Here is a 17,077-nt window from a genome sequence, read left to right on the forward strand (position 1 = left end):
GGACAAAATTAGGAAGTTGTTTTAAATTACAGTATCAAAATAAGAATCCATTACATCTATCCTGATTGCAAGTGGAACAGTGGGACAAGTACATCTGAGTTTTTAATGTGGTACATTAGGTATTCTGAGAACTGTTGATGCAAATAGTTTCACAGCATATGTGCAATACTGAACTTTTAAATTTTTTAAACTGTTACTTCGTGTATATGCGCATAAGAGTGGAAGAAAGTCCTCAATGGAAGACTATCCAATCAGAAGCTTGCCCTAATTAGAGCTTGCCTGCACTGGTGCTTATGCTGGCAAAACTTTTGTCGCTCGGGATGTGAAAAAAACAACACCCCACTGAGTGACGTAAGTTTTCCAGCATAAGTGCTGTTGTAGCCGCATTATGTCGATGGGAGAGAGCTCCCCTGCCAACATAATAAAACCACCCAAACAAGGGACGGTAGCAATATCAGCGGGAGAGCTCTCCTGCCGACGTAGCACTGTCTACACTAGTGCTTATGCTGGCAAAATTTGTGTCACTCAGTGGCGTGTTTTTTCTACACCCCTGAGCAACAAAAGTTTTGCTGGCATAAGCACCAGTGTACAAGCCCTGCCTGAGCAAAATAGAAAGAAATGTCTTTAAATAATTTAGAAGTGCCTAAGATATATTTCTGCTACCCTTGCACATTTCAAAAATGGAAGAATGGATTTTACTCAATTTTTCAAAACCAGTTCTTATCTAGGTTGAAACCAAGCATGAAAAAACTTAATTCCAGGAAGTTCTAAACATATGCAAACAGGGTTATAATTGAAGTCTCTGTATCACTAACTACAGTGTTTCTACCAAATGAGCATCATATAGTTATTGAAGTTCCATGACTGAAATTTACTAAATTTACTTGGAGATATCCAGAACTAAGCTCCCACTGTTTATGCTAATAAATTCTACATTAGTATAAAACTGGTGTATCTAAACTTTCAGCATCCGTGGATTAAAGACCATTGTGAAAACGTTTTTGAAGTGAACTGCAGGTAGGATGGAAGAGCCAGAATGAATTTTGCCAGTCAGAAATTTACATTTTCAAAGATTTCTGTTAACTATACTATTCATAAGACATCTGCCATTCACTAATTTTAAATTATTTGCCAAGAGCACTCTTCAGTGCTAGATTTAAATAAAATCAAACATACACAGTGATAAACTTACTGTAGCTGTGATATATAACAGTTATATAGACAGTGCACTAATATTTAAAGTATAACTTACTGTATGGCATTGACGCACTGCTTGCAATTGAAGATGCATCACTACAAGTAGAAGCTGGGGATGGTGGTGGACCCATTTCAGTTTTCACTGGTTCCTGTTTGCTTTCAGGCCTAGCATTTAAGAATTTGATTATATTTATGAAAAAACATTAACAGAATGTGAAGCCTATTTCAAGATTTGGACAAACAGTTTCTTGGGCTTGTTCCACTGAACAAAAAGCTAGTCTAGCCAAGCATTTCATATTGTAACTTGTGTAAGAGCTAAAAACACTTTCTTTTTGCAAACACTTTCTTAATTTAGAATGAAACAATAAAAATCCTAAACATAAATCTATATTTCAGTGCTTTTAACATATCCCATAATAGTGCTACTAGGACAAAGTTGTAATGCTAGATGATGCTATGTTCCTCTCTCAGGATCTGGCTGTATAATTCTGTCACTCAGGGGTGTAAAAAAACCACCCCGCTGAGTGACAAGTTTTGCCGGCATAAGCGCTAGTGTAGCCCCGTTATGTTGGTGAGAGACAGTGCTCCCATTGACATAATAAAACCACCTAAACAAGGATCAGTAGCTATATCTGTCGGAGAGCTCTCCTGTCGACATAGCACTGTCTACACTAGTGCTCATTGGAGAGTTTAAATCAGGCATTTCAGAATGTTAAAACATCCCCAAATGTGAACTAACTTGGGAGGATGGGGTGAGAAGGAAAGAAAGGTGTTTATTTTCTAAAGTGCCCTATAACTCAAAATAGTTTGACAGTTTTCTTACAACTTCAGAGAAACAGTTTGTTTTTAGGAATAAGTGAGAATTTTGATGCCAGACCAGTTTTTTCAAATCAGAGCAATCAACAGGTTGACAGGACTTTATAACGGAAGCTGATCTCTTAACTTTGGAGAGATTACCTAATACAGCTTTTCAAATATGATTAGTACCAAGGCTGAAGCAATTTCCAGCTTACTAAAATACAAAATAATTGTTCAAGTAAAACTTACTACCACTATGAAAACAACACAGTAAACAAAAGAGTCTCAGACTTCACATAATACTCCTCAAGTGTCCATAGTTTCAAACACTTGCTGTGACATCTTGACTGCAATTAAAATATATGCACATTTAGGCAATTTGAAAATGCAAACATTACCAGCAAATCTGAGTCTCAATCAGAGATAGAATAAAAATAAACACTGAAGATTTGGCTCAATCCCATACTCCAGAGCTAAAATATGCTAAAATAAAACTTCCATGCTTTTATTTTATATTTTGGCATCACCAATTCAAAGCTCTCTCAAATAAAATACTTTATCAAGCAGATACATTGTTGAATAACTGAGTCACTCTTTTTGGAGTGTTTTTTCCTTCTCCCTCCATTGTGGGATAATGTCAAGTTATAACAAGATGCTATAAACTAGCAAGCATGCTCTGTTAAAAATATCAATAGTTTGCCTAATTACAAATCTCCTGTTATAATATGTAAGAGAATCATTTATTGCTCTATCCAAGTAATGCCACCAACTGGAAATGATATTCCGCCAAAAGCAAATAAAAGCTAAAGCAATAAATATGGTCACATGTATTAAATCAATCAAATAAAATACATCAATAATTCAGTAACAGAAACCAAAAGCAATAGTGAAGTCAGCCACCACCTCTCAAAACAAGGTATCAACTAGACATTTTTCTTTAAAATTGTGTTAACTTGCTATTTGCTATCCAAAATTATAGAAAAAGTACTGCAAATCTTTGTACTTTTAATTTTAACAGATGAACTGCAATTTCAGTCCCTCAGCGATAAAAAATTAAAAGTTATTATTCCTATTTGGGAAAGCAAATATATTCCAAAAAATAAGTTTGTATTTAAAAAAAAAAAGTGGACTAATGCCGTCTGGAAACTATGAGGACCATACCTTGAATGCTCTTGCTTATTTTACTGCAGTGGTCATTAACTTTTGTTTCCTTTGCGGACTCCTAAAACATTTCAAATGGAGGTGCAGACCCCTTTTCAAATCTTACTCATAGTCTGCGGACCCCCAGGGATCCATAGGCTGAAAACCATTGTTTTAATGAATTTCCCTAGAGATTACCTTCACTCTTTACATCTGAGCTATACCAGAGTTCACTCTGAGGAGGAAATGACAGTCAAAAGCAGGAGAAGGATATGGGAAAGAAGAATGGTAGTGGAAACATCTGACCTGAACTGCATTAAGAGAAAAGAAAAAAGTAGTGGCCAGTGCTGTGGGGCGTGACCAGGACAGCAGTGACATCTGGCAGGTTATCATTTGATTAATATAGGAGGAAGTAATAGCTGAGCTGGCCATAGGTAGGGAGAAAAATGGCACCACCATTCAGTGGCCTTACATTTTTATTTGAAAAAAGTTATTCAAACAAAGCTGGATTTTGGATTTTAATGGACATTAGGCTAAATATCTAACAGATGCCAACTTTCCAGAAAAGGGTCCTAATAAGAACTGAGGAAAAACCCAAACAACTTAGCGATTACAAATTTCTAAAGCAAATGCACTAAGGCAAGCCTAAAACCTTACCAGAATGATAAGTCCCTTAATTTTTTTACATTTACAAATAAGTACTGTACAGTTTAAAAATATATTAACATATGGATTTTGAAAATGTGAGCAGGGTGAAGAGAAGAAACAAGCACAGTCAAGTGACACAATAGGTAAGTAGAATGCTCTCTTCTACTCATTAATTCCAGAGCAAAATTTACTGGCTGAACTAGACTGAAGCATAAATATGGTGCTCAGTAATCCTGTGATATTTTAGTCAGACAGCCTGACATGAACAACAACTCAGTTATCCCAATAGTCTGTTTTCCCCTTTCATATCAAACAGTTCTGCTGGTACCAGAGAAGACTGGGATCTACAATATCTTCCCTATGAAAATCTCTTTTAGTGACCTGTAGAGTTTTTTTTTAATAGTTTAGTAGTTTCAACAAATGGCAATGTCATGCCTCTATTTGTTGCCTGCCTATCCTGATCCCCGTTATTGATAACTCCCTCCTTTAGATTCAGTCATCCAGAGATCCTTCACAAGAAAGTCTTTTTCATATGCTGCTCTGTTGCTATACCCCATCAATTTAACGTTAAACAATGCAACTGGTTAATGTCACTCACTTATTACCCCTAAAATAATCAATTTTACTGAATAGTTATTTGCCAGATAATTTCCATCAGTGATGTCAGGAAAGAGCTCACAGCGGCACCCTGCAGAATTTGATAGGATTTCATTAGAGTCTAACAGGTACTTCATAAAAGCTCAATGCAAACTCCTGATTAATGCTAGTATCAATTAAATCAGTACTTCAGTTAATATTCAATACTTTGCCAAACTAGAAAATTTTCACTCTAAAAATATATATCAAGATTCTTTTTAGTGCACTTACTTTGCCTCAGTAGTTTTGCTAGCTTTCTCCATGTTTTTCAAGCTCTCTGGTGATCGAAGCTGGAACCTACAGCTATCGTTCATATTCCAAACAGATTCCATTAAGACACCCACTTTAGGAATTCCAGCGCTAATGGAAAAAGCCACTGCTCCAGCATGGTAGAGGGGATTATTTCTCAAGCACACCTGTAGACGAGTTAGAAATAACTAAATATTTCTATGTAAGATCAGACAAAGAATGATATTGAGTCAAGTAAGAGTACAAGCAAACATTTAACCTACAAACATCTCTGTGAAAGTGTCTCATTTTCTCAGCAATTTAGAAAGGGAAAACTTGAGGGGGAGGAGGGGACATAAACACAACAGATACAGATGCAGCCAGCAGCTGCCAGTGCAAAATGGCCATTTAAAATATAACTTTACCAAGCAGCTACAACCCTCAGAAAAGAATGATAGGAAAAAATGTTCAGAGAAGTGCCATCCTGTCCTGGAGAGTCAAAAAGGACAAAAGGCTGCTCCTTGGAAAGGGGCTGTTCTGGCATTGTGACTAGCACTGTTATGGTAATCACATAGCATGCAATGCTGAGAGTCTTAGGTTCTTTAAAACCTTTTCACTAATTTTAGGCCCCAATCTGGCAAATGCTTATGTAAGTAAACATATAAGTGTTTGCCAGATCACAGCATAAATGTTGAATGACTTATAAAGCAGTATGCTCAATAGAGTACATCAGGTGTTTAGTCCCCCTGCCCATAATACATTCTTTACTACTTTTTAAAGCAATTAATATTGAATTATGGACACATCTTGGGCAAAGCTCATGTATGTAGATTTTAGAGAGATAAAACAGTTGGAGATTAAGCTACCTCATCTGTATTGTCTGTTCTATACTCCTAATGCATTTGTAGAGTGTGATTAGTTAAAATCATTCAACACACAAAACTGGTGTTCAGAGCTAGGCAACAATAACTACAATACACTTTCAGAGTTGTACACAGCTGTTAAGAAATGAAGGCGATATCCACACCTAACCACTTGCGTTTCAGAGAACAGTGTAAAGGGATCTTAGGCCGGGTCTACACAGAGTTTTTGTACTGATTTAACTTTTTTTTTTTTTTTTTTTTTTATTATTATTAAACAAAATCAGATTCCAAGGCCAGAAGAGATCATTGTGATCATCTAGTCTGACCTCCTACATGACACAGACGATAGAATAATAATTCTTTTTGAAATACAGCACTGGATTTTTAAAAAAATCCAATCTAGATTTAAGAATTGCCAGTGATCAAGTTTCCACTATGACATTTGGTAAATTGTTTCAGTGGCTAATTACTGTTAAACATGCAGGACTTATTTCCAGGCTGAATTTATCTAGCTTCAACATCTAGTCATCATAATACCTGTGTGTGCTAGACGGAAGGATCCATTATCAAATGTTTGTCCCCCATGTAGGTATTTATAGGCTGTGATCAAGTAACTCCTTAGCCTTCCCTTTGTTCCTACTTGTACACATTTACATTTAACCGTATTAAAACGTATTACTTGCACCCTGCTTACCAAACAATCCAAGCCTCTCTGTATCAGTGACCTGTCCACTCCCCCAATTTGTGTCTCATCTGCAAACTCTATCAATTATTTTACATTTTCTTCCAGGTCATTGATAAAAATGTTAAATAGGGCCAAGAACTGATCCCTGCAGCAGCCCCACTAGAAACAGACATTCAGTGAGGATTCCCTGTTTAAAATTACATTCTGAGACCCATCAGTGAGCCAGTTTTAAATCTATTCAATATGTGCATGCCACGTTAATTGTGTACCATTCTACTTTTTTAATCCAGCTTCCTAAATAAAGTAGTAAGATCTATACAACCCCTTAATGAGGATGTAGTTATACCAGTATAAAGGTACCTTGAACTTGGAAACCTTATGTGACAGATGTGATGCTTTGGAAACAGCCTATTGCATTCAGATGTGACAGATGTTATGGGCACATGGAATATTCAAAAACAAATTTTAAATTTTGTTTTCCTAGCTCAACGGGTGAGCTAAAGGGTTTTCTGCAGAAATTATAGTAACTGAAGGATAATTGATGCTAATCCTCACTGATTAAACAAGGCAAATAACAAGTCAGTGAAAGTTTCACCACTCCACTCCCTCAGGGGAAATAGCACATTTTTGGTTTGATCTGGTAAGAGGCCTGGCAGACAAAGAACTGGAAACTGTATAAAATATCAGTTATGAACAGAGAATCCACTCACATTCAAACTAAGAATAAACATGAGACTGTGAACAAGAGAGGCAGGCCCTGCAGGAAAGGCCCAAAGCACTTTAGTCATATTAGTAGGGCCCTACCAATTTCATGCCCATGAAAAAACACATCATGGACTGTGAAATATGATCTCCCCCATGAAATCTGGCACCCTGTTGTGGGCTCCTACTCTGCACAGGACTCCAGCTGCTAGTCCCAGCCCTGGATAGAGAGGAAAGAGATTTCCACTTCCCAGCAGGGGCCGCAGGTCAGATCCACCTCTGGGAATTTCCTCCAGCTGGAGGAAGCTCCATGGCTCCAGCTGGCAACTCTCCCCCCTCCCCCCAGGCTTCGTCTCTCAGTGTGGGAAGGCTGCGGCTCCAGCTGTCATCCCCTGGTGCAAGCTGGAGATTGCTAGGAAAACTGGACATATGGTAACCTGCCCCCCATATCCTGCAATCCTCACTTCTCTGGTGGTACTGGCTTTAAAGCTGCGCGCCCAACCAGCAGCATTTCTCTCTGGCTGCCCAGTTCTGAAGGCAGCGCATCAGCCAGTAGCAGGGCAGAAGTGAAAGTGGAAATCACATGACCCCCCTACAATAGCCCTGCGAACCCCCCCCCAGACTGCTTTTGGATCGGGACCCCCACAGTTACAACACTGTGAAATTTCAGATGTAAACATATAAAAATGTGAAATTGACAAATTTTAAAAAACTCTGACCCTGAAAATGACAAAAGTGGACCGTGAACTTGGTAGGACCCTACCTATTAGGGTTCCTATGTGGGAGACTGGTGATTGTCTGCTCAGTTAGACATGCATAGAAGATGTTTATTATTTAAGATGTTTTCTTTGTAGTGCTTTTATTCCAAAAAAACAGTACTTAGCTTTATGAGAGCTGTCTGATCACTGGCTAACCTTATCATTGTCCCTGAAACATTACTGCAGGTGCTGAACAAAAGTCAGACTGCTGAGATAATCACAATAAATTGCAGAAACTTGCAGCCTAAGTCCCCAGTCTGGAGGGAAAGGATAATAGGATCCTATCCTGAGGCAGGTCTCAGGCCTCTGTCCATCATCTAAGTGGAGTGCTCTCATGGATACAGGAGGCGGTCAGAGGTGCAGTTAACTCTGGAACTGTGACAGCTAATTCCCCTAAATTTACAGGAATAAACCATACCAGTACAACTGCATTTACACCTTGAGGATTGCAGCACTTTAACTATGCCGGTATAGTTAAAGTGGTACAACTTTTGTGCACAGACAAGGACTTAGTGTAAATGAGAACCAGGCCTGATATGTTTTTGACAACCTGTATCCCCTCCCAAAACACTTAGGACAGCTCACAACACAGTGGTTATACTTACTTGGGTGCCAACTGTGATATTTGGCATTGAAGAGATGCCAGCACTAGACTTGGGCTTTTTATTTTTTGCTCTGGCCTTTTCTAGCATCTTCTTCCTTTGGCTAAAAGGAACTACTCCCCTAGAGAAAGAACAAAAATTATTAAACCAAGAGCTACAAAAGAAATTTCTGTTCATAGTCTTGAACTGCTCAAGTCTACAGCTTAAACAGCAGACATGGTAAAACACAACTCTGCCAAAAGCCCACGTTAAAAGTGACATCTTGCTGTTCCATATTCAAGCCACCTCAATCTCAAAGGTGTTTACATCAAAATGCTCTTTTTAAAAACAACAAAAAAAAAACGACTTGTAAACTTACTGTACTGAAATCTCAACATACTATTTGAAAAAATGAAAAAAGTTTTCTAAGGCTTTCTATACCACAATAGAGAATCTATAATCAAAACTCACTTTGCAATTCTGCCAAAGAAACAAGGAAAAACACCACTTGCTCTTCTGCAGTGCGTGCAATGTTAAATGGAGATACTATATAGAGATCTGTTCAGGAAAAGGGGACCAATTTCAAGTCATCTGATCATAATGGAATTTTGGATCTAGCTCAACAAAAGAACAAGGTGAAGCTATTTAAATATGTTTTAAAATACTACACTGTCACCAACCTGGCAACACGGTTGAAGTTGTGCTGTCATTCAAGAGACTGAGTTGAGAAGCAATTACAACATACTCCCCGCCATGCCCACTGGAATGCTATGTATCCTTCTCTTTTATAATCACAATGTGCAATAATCCAAATACTTCCCTCAAGGATAGTATAAGCCATAAAAGCAGAGTTACAGAACGTCATCACTAGAACTATAACATGAAGTTTCCTTGCAATGAGCCTCATTATAAAAGGTTTGCAGATATGTTTGGACTAATATATTCAATACCATATACACTTACCACCAATACAAGTTGTTCTCTAGCTGAGCACAGGTATAAAGAGCACAACAATGTAATGAAACTATCCGTTCTCCTTGCAGCTCTGAGTAGGTCTGTGCTGTGTGTTCCAATTTAGAAGCTACAGAGCTTAACGTTTCATCCACCCAGGTAGCCACCTAAGGAGGAAAAGGAGAAAAAACCCAAACATTGCATCTTAAATAAACTATTTACATATTTCAGGATTAATCAGTTTGAGAAAAGTATCATCACCTCAACTTTCACTTCAGTTTTAGAACTGACCCTTTAAAATTTTGATCTATTTGGATAATTTTCCCTTCCAGGTCTGGTCCCAACCAGAAAATGAAAGTATCAAAATACTGAAAGGGGTACTGCTGACAAAGCATTTCAACAAATTTGAATATTTATCCAAACCAGACCTGAATAAATGAACCTCAAAGGTTTGGAGTTATCAGTCAAAACAAACTTACTACTTGAGTAATTTGTTTTATTGTATTTGCAGCTCAAAAATCTTTAAATCCTAATATTTTTTTTGCTACAACTCCATTCCAGAATTGGGCCTCTCTGATATCAAATTCCAGTGACGCTTTGCTTACTGACAGACTTCAGAATTGCTTTTAATTTAAAATTGATATAGTACAAAAGAAGACAATTATAAAAGCTGAACCCGGGAACAAAGATTATTAAATATGATCTTTATAATTAAATTAATCTCTACTACTGACTTATTAGCTGCAGACTTTGGTTTACTTAATTCTTCATAGAGCAAAACAATAGCTGAAAAATACACCAAGAGTTTAATTATGAACTCAACAACAATGAAGAGAGCCTCATACCTTGTTATTTTCTGTGGCTACAGTTGCTCTGATACTATTTGCAGAAAGAAGCACTATCTTTTCATTGGTTAACCCCAAAAACATTGCTCGTGGATGATGTAATGAAGGATTCTTTGAAAGCATAAAAGAGGTTGTTATTATTTTATAAATTCATACATACAGAATTATTTTAAAGATGGATTTAAGGATGTACAGTACCTGTGCATTTCTATAAGGCTCTGATTCACTCCATTTCCACTGATAAAGTTCCCCTTTACTGCTAACTGCCACAAGCTCAGAATATAAAGCTCCAATAGAAATAAACTTTGTTCCATCCTACAAATTCAAAAAGATGAAGTCTAAGATGATAGTGTTGTAAACTAAAACTTTGAGGAACAGCAAATTTTAACAAACATTATAAAAATGTCAAGTGTGCAAAGAACAACTTATAATGGTTACTGAAATTTTAATCAATTCATCTGTACTATTAGAGTTCCACTGAATTAAAAATTTAGTAATAACTTATTTTTTATCTAATGTGTCTGCTTGCCTGAAGCTGATCATGCTTTCAAAACCAAATAACTCAGCATTCAAGATCTTTTATTCAGGAAGCTATTTTCCTTCAGTTTAGTAATATCATAATCACATTAAAAAAATTCAATTCACAACCACAAAACTTTTATGACCATGGGGTTTTTTGCTCAAAGATACAAATGGAAGGATATTTAAATGTTACAGATAAATGTCCTGTTAGAGACAGAATGTATCAGTTTAGAAAAGTCCCATTTCCATGTGGAAATATTTGTACCCATTACTGTCATCAGTGACAACTAAAAATACCATAACCACAAAATTCGAGAAAAATAAATCTGAAGTCTCTTTTACATTATATATTTGACAGCATCTTTGCATACTGTCAGTTGCACTTTTTGGTGATGGAGTGACTTTCTTCAGATCCTGCTGGAGAATGGTGATAAGTAACAGGAAGAGAGCGGCTGACAACAAGTAGCAGGTATATGTGTACACAAAGAAAGGGGGAGATGGAAGCAAAGCTGGATATAATTACTTTTGGTATTGCTCTCATTATCTCTGAGCCTCTCACCATTCTACACATAAATACAGATATAGAAAAACATTTTAAAAGTTTTTTAAAATTCAAAATACACCATTTAAAGGGTGCTCAAGAATTTTTAAGTTCATCAATTAAAAATCTCAAGCTGTCAGCATTCCCTTAATTTTAAATTCTGTTATCTCAGAACTGCAACCCAGTGTGTGCCTGCTTACATGCTATTAGTTAAGGTTGTACCCTTTTCCAGTTTCCATTCTAACCCCCCTTTTTTCAGTTTATCAAGGCTTCCTCTTTTGGGACTGAAAATTTCATGTTCTGTCTCATCCCTGAAAACTTTTATTTTTATTTTAAGTATGAGCAAAATCTGTTTGGCTATTTTTAAATTATACAAGCATAGCTGGAGGTGGGGGAGAAGAAGGGGAAGATATAATAATGTATCAATTTTGTGTTACAAGTCAAAATGTTTTAAGCAGGAAAACATCACACTTGACTTTTACATAGCTCAAGGTAGAAGGTTCAAAACATTAGAACAAAGGTATTCAGCAGTTTTAAAATGACAGACATTTTAGGACTTGGATCCGACAGTCAAAGCCACACGGGTGGACTTCTCTGTCCATGTGAAGCCCCACTGTCTTGAAAGAGAACTCCATGCAGGTAAAGAAGACCTGCCTATGCAGATCTGATTACAGGATCAAGCCTTTAATTTGTCAATTTCATGCACAGGGTGGTAGAACTTTTTTAAAAAGTGGGATTTAAGGCCTTCTTAGTTCACGACAGTTTTCCAACTTTAAAGTTAAGATTAATTTTCTTTGAATTTAGCTTGTTTTGCAAAACTAAGGTTTTAAAGATCAAATAAGGTTTTCATTCGGTTTGGTTTTATTTGGGGGGGTGGCATTTTGGGGAGAGTGATTTTGTTATTAAATTAGTTCTGAGGATTTAAAATTACAAAAGTTTAAAATCAGTTCCTCAGCTGGGAAATCTTTTGAAAAAATGTTCAAGATAGTCCCAGTTAAGAGATGGGTCCATTTTAGTAGGCAACTGAGTAGCTCAGATTTCTCTCTCTCTCTCTCTCTCTAAAAAGGAAATTTTGTGCAAAAAAAGAGCAAATACAACAATAAGGATGAGGTTAAGGCTGGACATTAAAGCCTTTACACTTCCCCTTTTTGCATATGCTTTAAAAGTTGTATCTTTAGAGTATTATATATATTTATGAATACATACATATAAACAAACAAGTGTATTTCACATAATGTATACAATATATATAGTAATATACTATTATGTAACACAGATTCAGCATATAATCTGATCATTTTGTTTTCTGTTCTATGAAAAACAGAAAAATCCTCCAAAAGGTCAGGTTGTTTCTTTCACAGGACACTGATTGCAAATCAACTGCCATGCTGTGATTTGTGACACCCATTTAGGTTATAGTATTTTTAAAAGACTAGTTCTTTTTTGCCCCCAGAGCACTCAAACATATCAAAGTGCCACAGGAAGTGTTTATAAACATACAAATGTATAAAATGGGCACTGATCAACTATGCCACTCTTATTTTCATAACTCATCCCTAATCTTATGCATTGTTCTTCAGATTTATATTTTAAAAGCCTTAGGCAAGAAATGTCTAAAAATGTTTTGTGATGTGCCCTACATATACAGGGCACCATTAGTAACATGGTGTAATGATGTCACTCATAAAATTTAGGTGAAACTTTCATAAATGTTTCAAGTTTAAGTGACCTTCAATGTATATATACGCTTTGGATTATGTATTCAGACTGTGGCTATAAGGGCCAACATACTATGTAAGTTAGACCCAGAACCAGACAAGTACAAAACTTTTTAACATACAGATATTGTTGGCAGTATACGTTTTTTAATTTAGGCTTTCCAAAATGTTTCTGGATAGTTTTTATTCATGTGAAACAAAACTGTAAAAGCTATTCATCTGATATCATTACAAGAATTGCCTTTTTTCTTTTTTTTAATTAATATAGATTGCCATTTTAGAGATACGTTTATAAACAGGGGCTCAAATATCCACTCCAAGATGATTCTGGATGAATTAAATATTACATGCTACATTGATTAAGGTCATCGTCCTCAAAAATTGTAACTAAGCATCAGGTTTGTGATAAAAAAACAAAACATTTACAATAGTTAATATAATTGAGTGTGAAACATTTAATGCTCACACTTCATATGCATATTCTAGCAAATGTTTATTACTAATTAAATGTTCATTTTACAAATTCATCTACTATAATAATACCAAAATATAATAAAGTCTTATTCAGTAACAAATTTAACTAAGTATACAGATACAGAATTGTATGAGAGGATATAACATGAATTATTCTTCATATAGAAAACAGCAACACAAAAACAGCTAGATAGATGGAAAGTTGCTATCACTGCTATTGTATGGCTACCAGAGCGCTGTAGAGAAAGATAATTCCATTAATGGAAGATCTGGGTATTCTGAAAGTTGGTTTCACTCTGATTTGGAATGAAAACCAAAAATTCTGAAATTCTCTACAAAGTGGAAAGCCCTGGGGTCCCCAGCCCAAGGACAGTCTGCTCAGCTGGCTGCTCAAGAGCTATGGAAAGTTTGGGATGCCAAGGAGCCATACTTCCCAGGCTCCCAGTCAGCCCACCTGTGAGCTGCAGAGGAGCAAGAAGCCTGGAAGCCTTGCTTCATGGCAACCCAACAGGTGAGATGTAAAGTAGCCAGTGCTCTGGCTCCTCACCAGGCGGACTACTGAGGAGCCTGGTGGGCAAGCTGGAAGGAAAACAGATAGGATTCTATTGGACTCCTGCTTGACTGTTGTTAGACCTTTGTCAAAAATGAATAGTCTCTGATTTAGATGAATTCGTATTCTCTGATGGAAACACATTCCATTGGCAAATTTCCAACAACCTCTGACATCTACAAATTGGGTATACCTTATGTTTATTATCGTTACCTTCACTCACTATGCCCCAGCCTGCTTCTTTGTCTCATCCATCTGTCATGTCTTGTCTTTTATACTGTAAGCTCCCTGAAGGAGGGATTCTAGTTTATTAAAAGATTGAACAGAGCTAAACAGAATGGAATGCCAACCAACTGGGGCCTTCAGGTGTTACAGAAATCTAAATTTATAGTAATAAAATAATAAATATAAAGACTGTACAGAATCCTAGTGATTTTATATTATTTGATAAATATATTATTTAAAGTGAGCATGACTGAGAATTTCAAAGCAGTGCAGAGGATTTAGCCATACCTTTTAATGGAAGATGTGGCTGAATCTCCTTCACTACTTTGAAAAGTCTTTTTGTTTTTAGACATATGAAAGTGGGGATAGAGTTAATGTTCAATATTAACTTTTCAGTGCCTGATTCCTCAACACTATTGTAATGTTTTTTTGATGCTGAATATTATTTTATACATACACATACTCTACGTACACAATGTATGCTTATATGATTACAATTTTTGAGGCCTCAACATGCTCTCCTTACACACAGAGAGTTTAAAATGTTAAAATTTTCTGGTTTTTGATGTTTGTCACCTCAAGTGTAATATAGGCATGTGAAAGTTTCCCTCTAAATGTCTGCTTTTTTAAAGGAACACCCACCATGGAAGTATACAAATCTAGGGAATGTTTATAATGCAGTGATCCAAAAATAATTGAGGAGATCAAGCTGAATCCAGTGTTGTATCAATTAGAACAATTTTAACTCTCCCACTGAAGTCAATAACTTCGGTGTGAGCAAGATAGAGTTCTAAAATCAGTGTACAAGATCTCATTACAATGCGCTTTTATGACACTGCATGCCAGATGAATCCTTGGTTCTTAATGTACAGTAGTAGTTTTTAATCAAGCTTGCCAATATCTTAACTAGTTTTGTATGCAATCATTTTACTATTAATCCTGTAACTAATGCTGTGGTGCTTAACCACTTCACAAAGACAATTTATTTAGTTAGATATCTTGTTGTGCAGACCACCTTTCTTTCCAGTCTTGATTCTGCACCTACCCTGCAGTTATGACAGTGTGCAACTGTTTAGTTGCAGCTCCACTTTTTGAGATGTTTCCTTTTCCTCCCAAGTATTGAAAATCAGCTCTCAAACTGAAAATCTGTGAACCACAAGAGTTCCATGGAACACTTGCTTCTGGTTAGTGGAAAACTGTCAAATCAAAATGCTAGCTGCTGCTCCTCTGTAGCTGCTCCTACAGACATCCAGACTCTTCATTACCAAGAGAAGCAGCCGAAAACAAGGAGGAACCAAAAAGTTTCCTCTGCTAGAAGGAGGAAGAGGAGAAAAACAGAAGCCAACCTCAACTAGCATTATGTAACATAAATCATTCTGATTATCTTCTATACCTGAAAAAAAACCTACAAAACATCCCCCCCTCCCTCCTCCCTTTTGAAAAGTGATGCAATCTGTTTTCTTTAACTGGGTCTCAAAACACTCCTGGGCTAACATCAAACATGTATTTATCAAGTGGTCCTTGGACACGGATAAAGCTATAAATTGCAGTAATAAGATGTCCGTGTTCAGTCATCTGACTATATCAAGATAGACGGCACATGGGTGGATGTCAGCCAATAAATTTCAGTGCATTTTTATGCCCTCTGGTGATTAATTGACTTTCCTTTCAGTTTCAGAAGTTTTCAATCAGAAGCAGGAGGTACAATATTCAGAAGCACATATAACCCAAATTTTGACTTGTGCATACATCTTGAGTTTCACATACACAAGGACACACATACGCATTTGGGATTTAGTAAGCCCACTACTAACCCAAAATTCTCTCCCAACTAAGTTTGGGAGTAAATAGCATTTAAACTGAGGAAGAAAAATAAAAGACAACAGTTTTCTATTGTCATTGTCTGTACTAGCATAACAGGTTAATAAAATAACTTAGTAGATAAATTGTTTTGGTGTGATCTGGCTGCCATCAGTGTAGACTGCAGCAGCAGCATTACCATAAGTTAGACACTAATGTTGACAACTGCTGGCAAACATGGTATTTGTTACTGGATGCTGAGACCCAAACTAAGCTTGCAATGTTCTATAAAAGCAGTTCTAAGAAGCTGCCTTATACAATTCAGCCACCAAGATCTCTTTTCTCCACTTGACCAGGGGGACCACAACCTCCAGGGGTGATCCAGCATAATAAAACACCTGAAAGCTAAAATAGTGAAGGTGGGCAATATGTTTCAATTCTCCTGCCTATATCTTTTTTAAAAGTTAATATTTATTGTGTTCTAAAGCCGAACACTGAGCCCCATGCTCAACAAATAGGGCAGTCCAGAGAACGGTTAAGCCCAAAAAGGTGCCTGAGCTAAATGAGAATCCTAAATGACAAAACAGTCTCAGGGACTCAATTACTAGTTTTCCCACTTCAGACAGAAAGGATCACACGCTTGAAGATTCAGACCTCAGACTGAAGGTATTAGCTGTAGTGAAGCTTTTATGTCTCCTTAGCTGAATAAAATGAACACACTTAAAAGGGTACAGTAAAATAACTCGAGAAACTTCTATTTGCAACAAATGACATCCTGGGAAGGGAAATGGCTATACCACTGTGCAGAACTCAAGAGTGGCTTTGGTGCATATGGCAAATATTTGCTATTGATAAATTCTGTGCTTGGATAATACTGCAGTTGATGCTAATGTGAGCCTTCAGGAAGGGAATTCAAAGCCAAGAACTGATGCAAGAGTTCATTTTACTGTTTAGTGGACAAGAATCTATCAACATTCACGCAACTTATCAAAGCTGTGCGAAGTCCCAGGTTCTAGCTGGGCTCTTCCCTAACCTGAGTAAGCAGGGTGTGTTGGGAAATGCCTTCAGGTTTGCTAGATCTCCTTCATTCGTCTCAGACTAGAGACCTAGCCACTGTAATCCACATGTTCATCATTCTCATTGTGGATTAGTACAATTCTGTTTCTGGAACTGAAGATGGAAACAATGGAGATTTTAGCTGCTCATCTTGTCAGT

The 17,077-nt window shown here is 36.8% G+C and overlaps 1 protein-coding gene across 5 annotated transcripts in view; it reads right to left on the reverse strand.

Annotated features, from left to right (window-relative positions):
* UBR5 (ubiquitin protein ligase E3 component n-recognin 5) overlaps positions 1-17,077 on the reverse strand; it is a 156,442-nt gene that overhangs the window by 82,693 nt on the left and 56,672 nt on the right. For all 5 annotated transcript variants that reach the window (XM_067537338.1, XM_067537335.1, XM_067537337.1 and 2 more), the window contains exons 10-15: positions 10,231-10,347; positions 10,033-10,143; positions 9,200-9,354; positions 8,261-8,378; positions 4,651-4,835; positions 1,253-1,362 (exon numbers count right to left, since the gene is read on the reverse strand). In XM_067537338.1, coding sequence (XP_067393439.1) covers positions 1,253-1,362; positions 4,651-4,835; positions 8,261-8,378; positions 9,200-9,354; positions 10,033-10,143; positions 10,231-10,347 — 796 coding nt within the window. The remainder of the gene's footprint in view (positions 1-1,252; positions 1,363-4,650; positions 4,836-8,260; positions 8,379-9,199; positions 9,355-10,032; positions 10,144-10,230; positions 10,348-17,077) is intronic.

Source organism: Emydura macquarii, unplaced genomic scaffold (genome assembly GCF_026122565.2).
Source record: "Emydura macquarii macquarii isolate MOO-44397 ecotype Brisbane River unplaced genomic scaffold, CSIRO-AGI_Emac_v2 contig_383, whole genome shotgun sequence".
Taxonomy (NCBI): domain Eukaryota; kingdom Metazoa; phylum Chordata; order Testudines; family Chelidae; genus Emydura; species Emydura macquarii.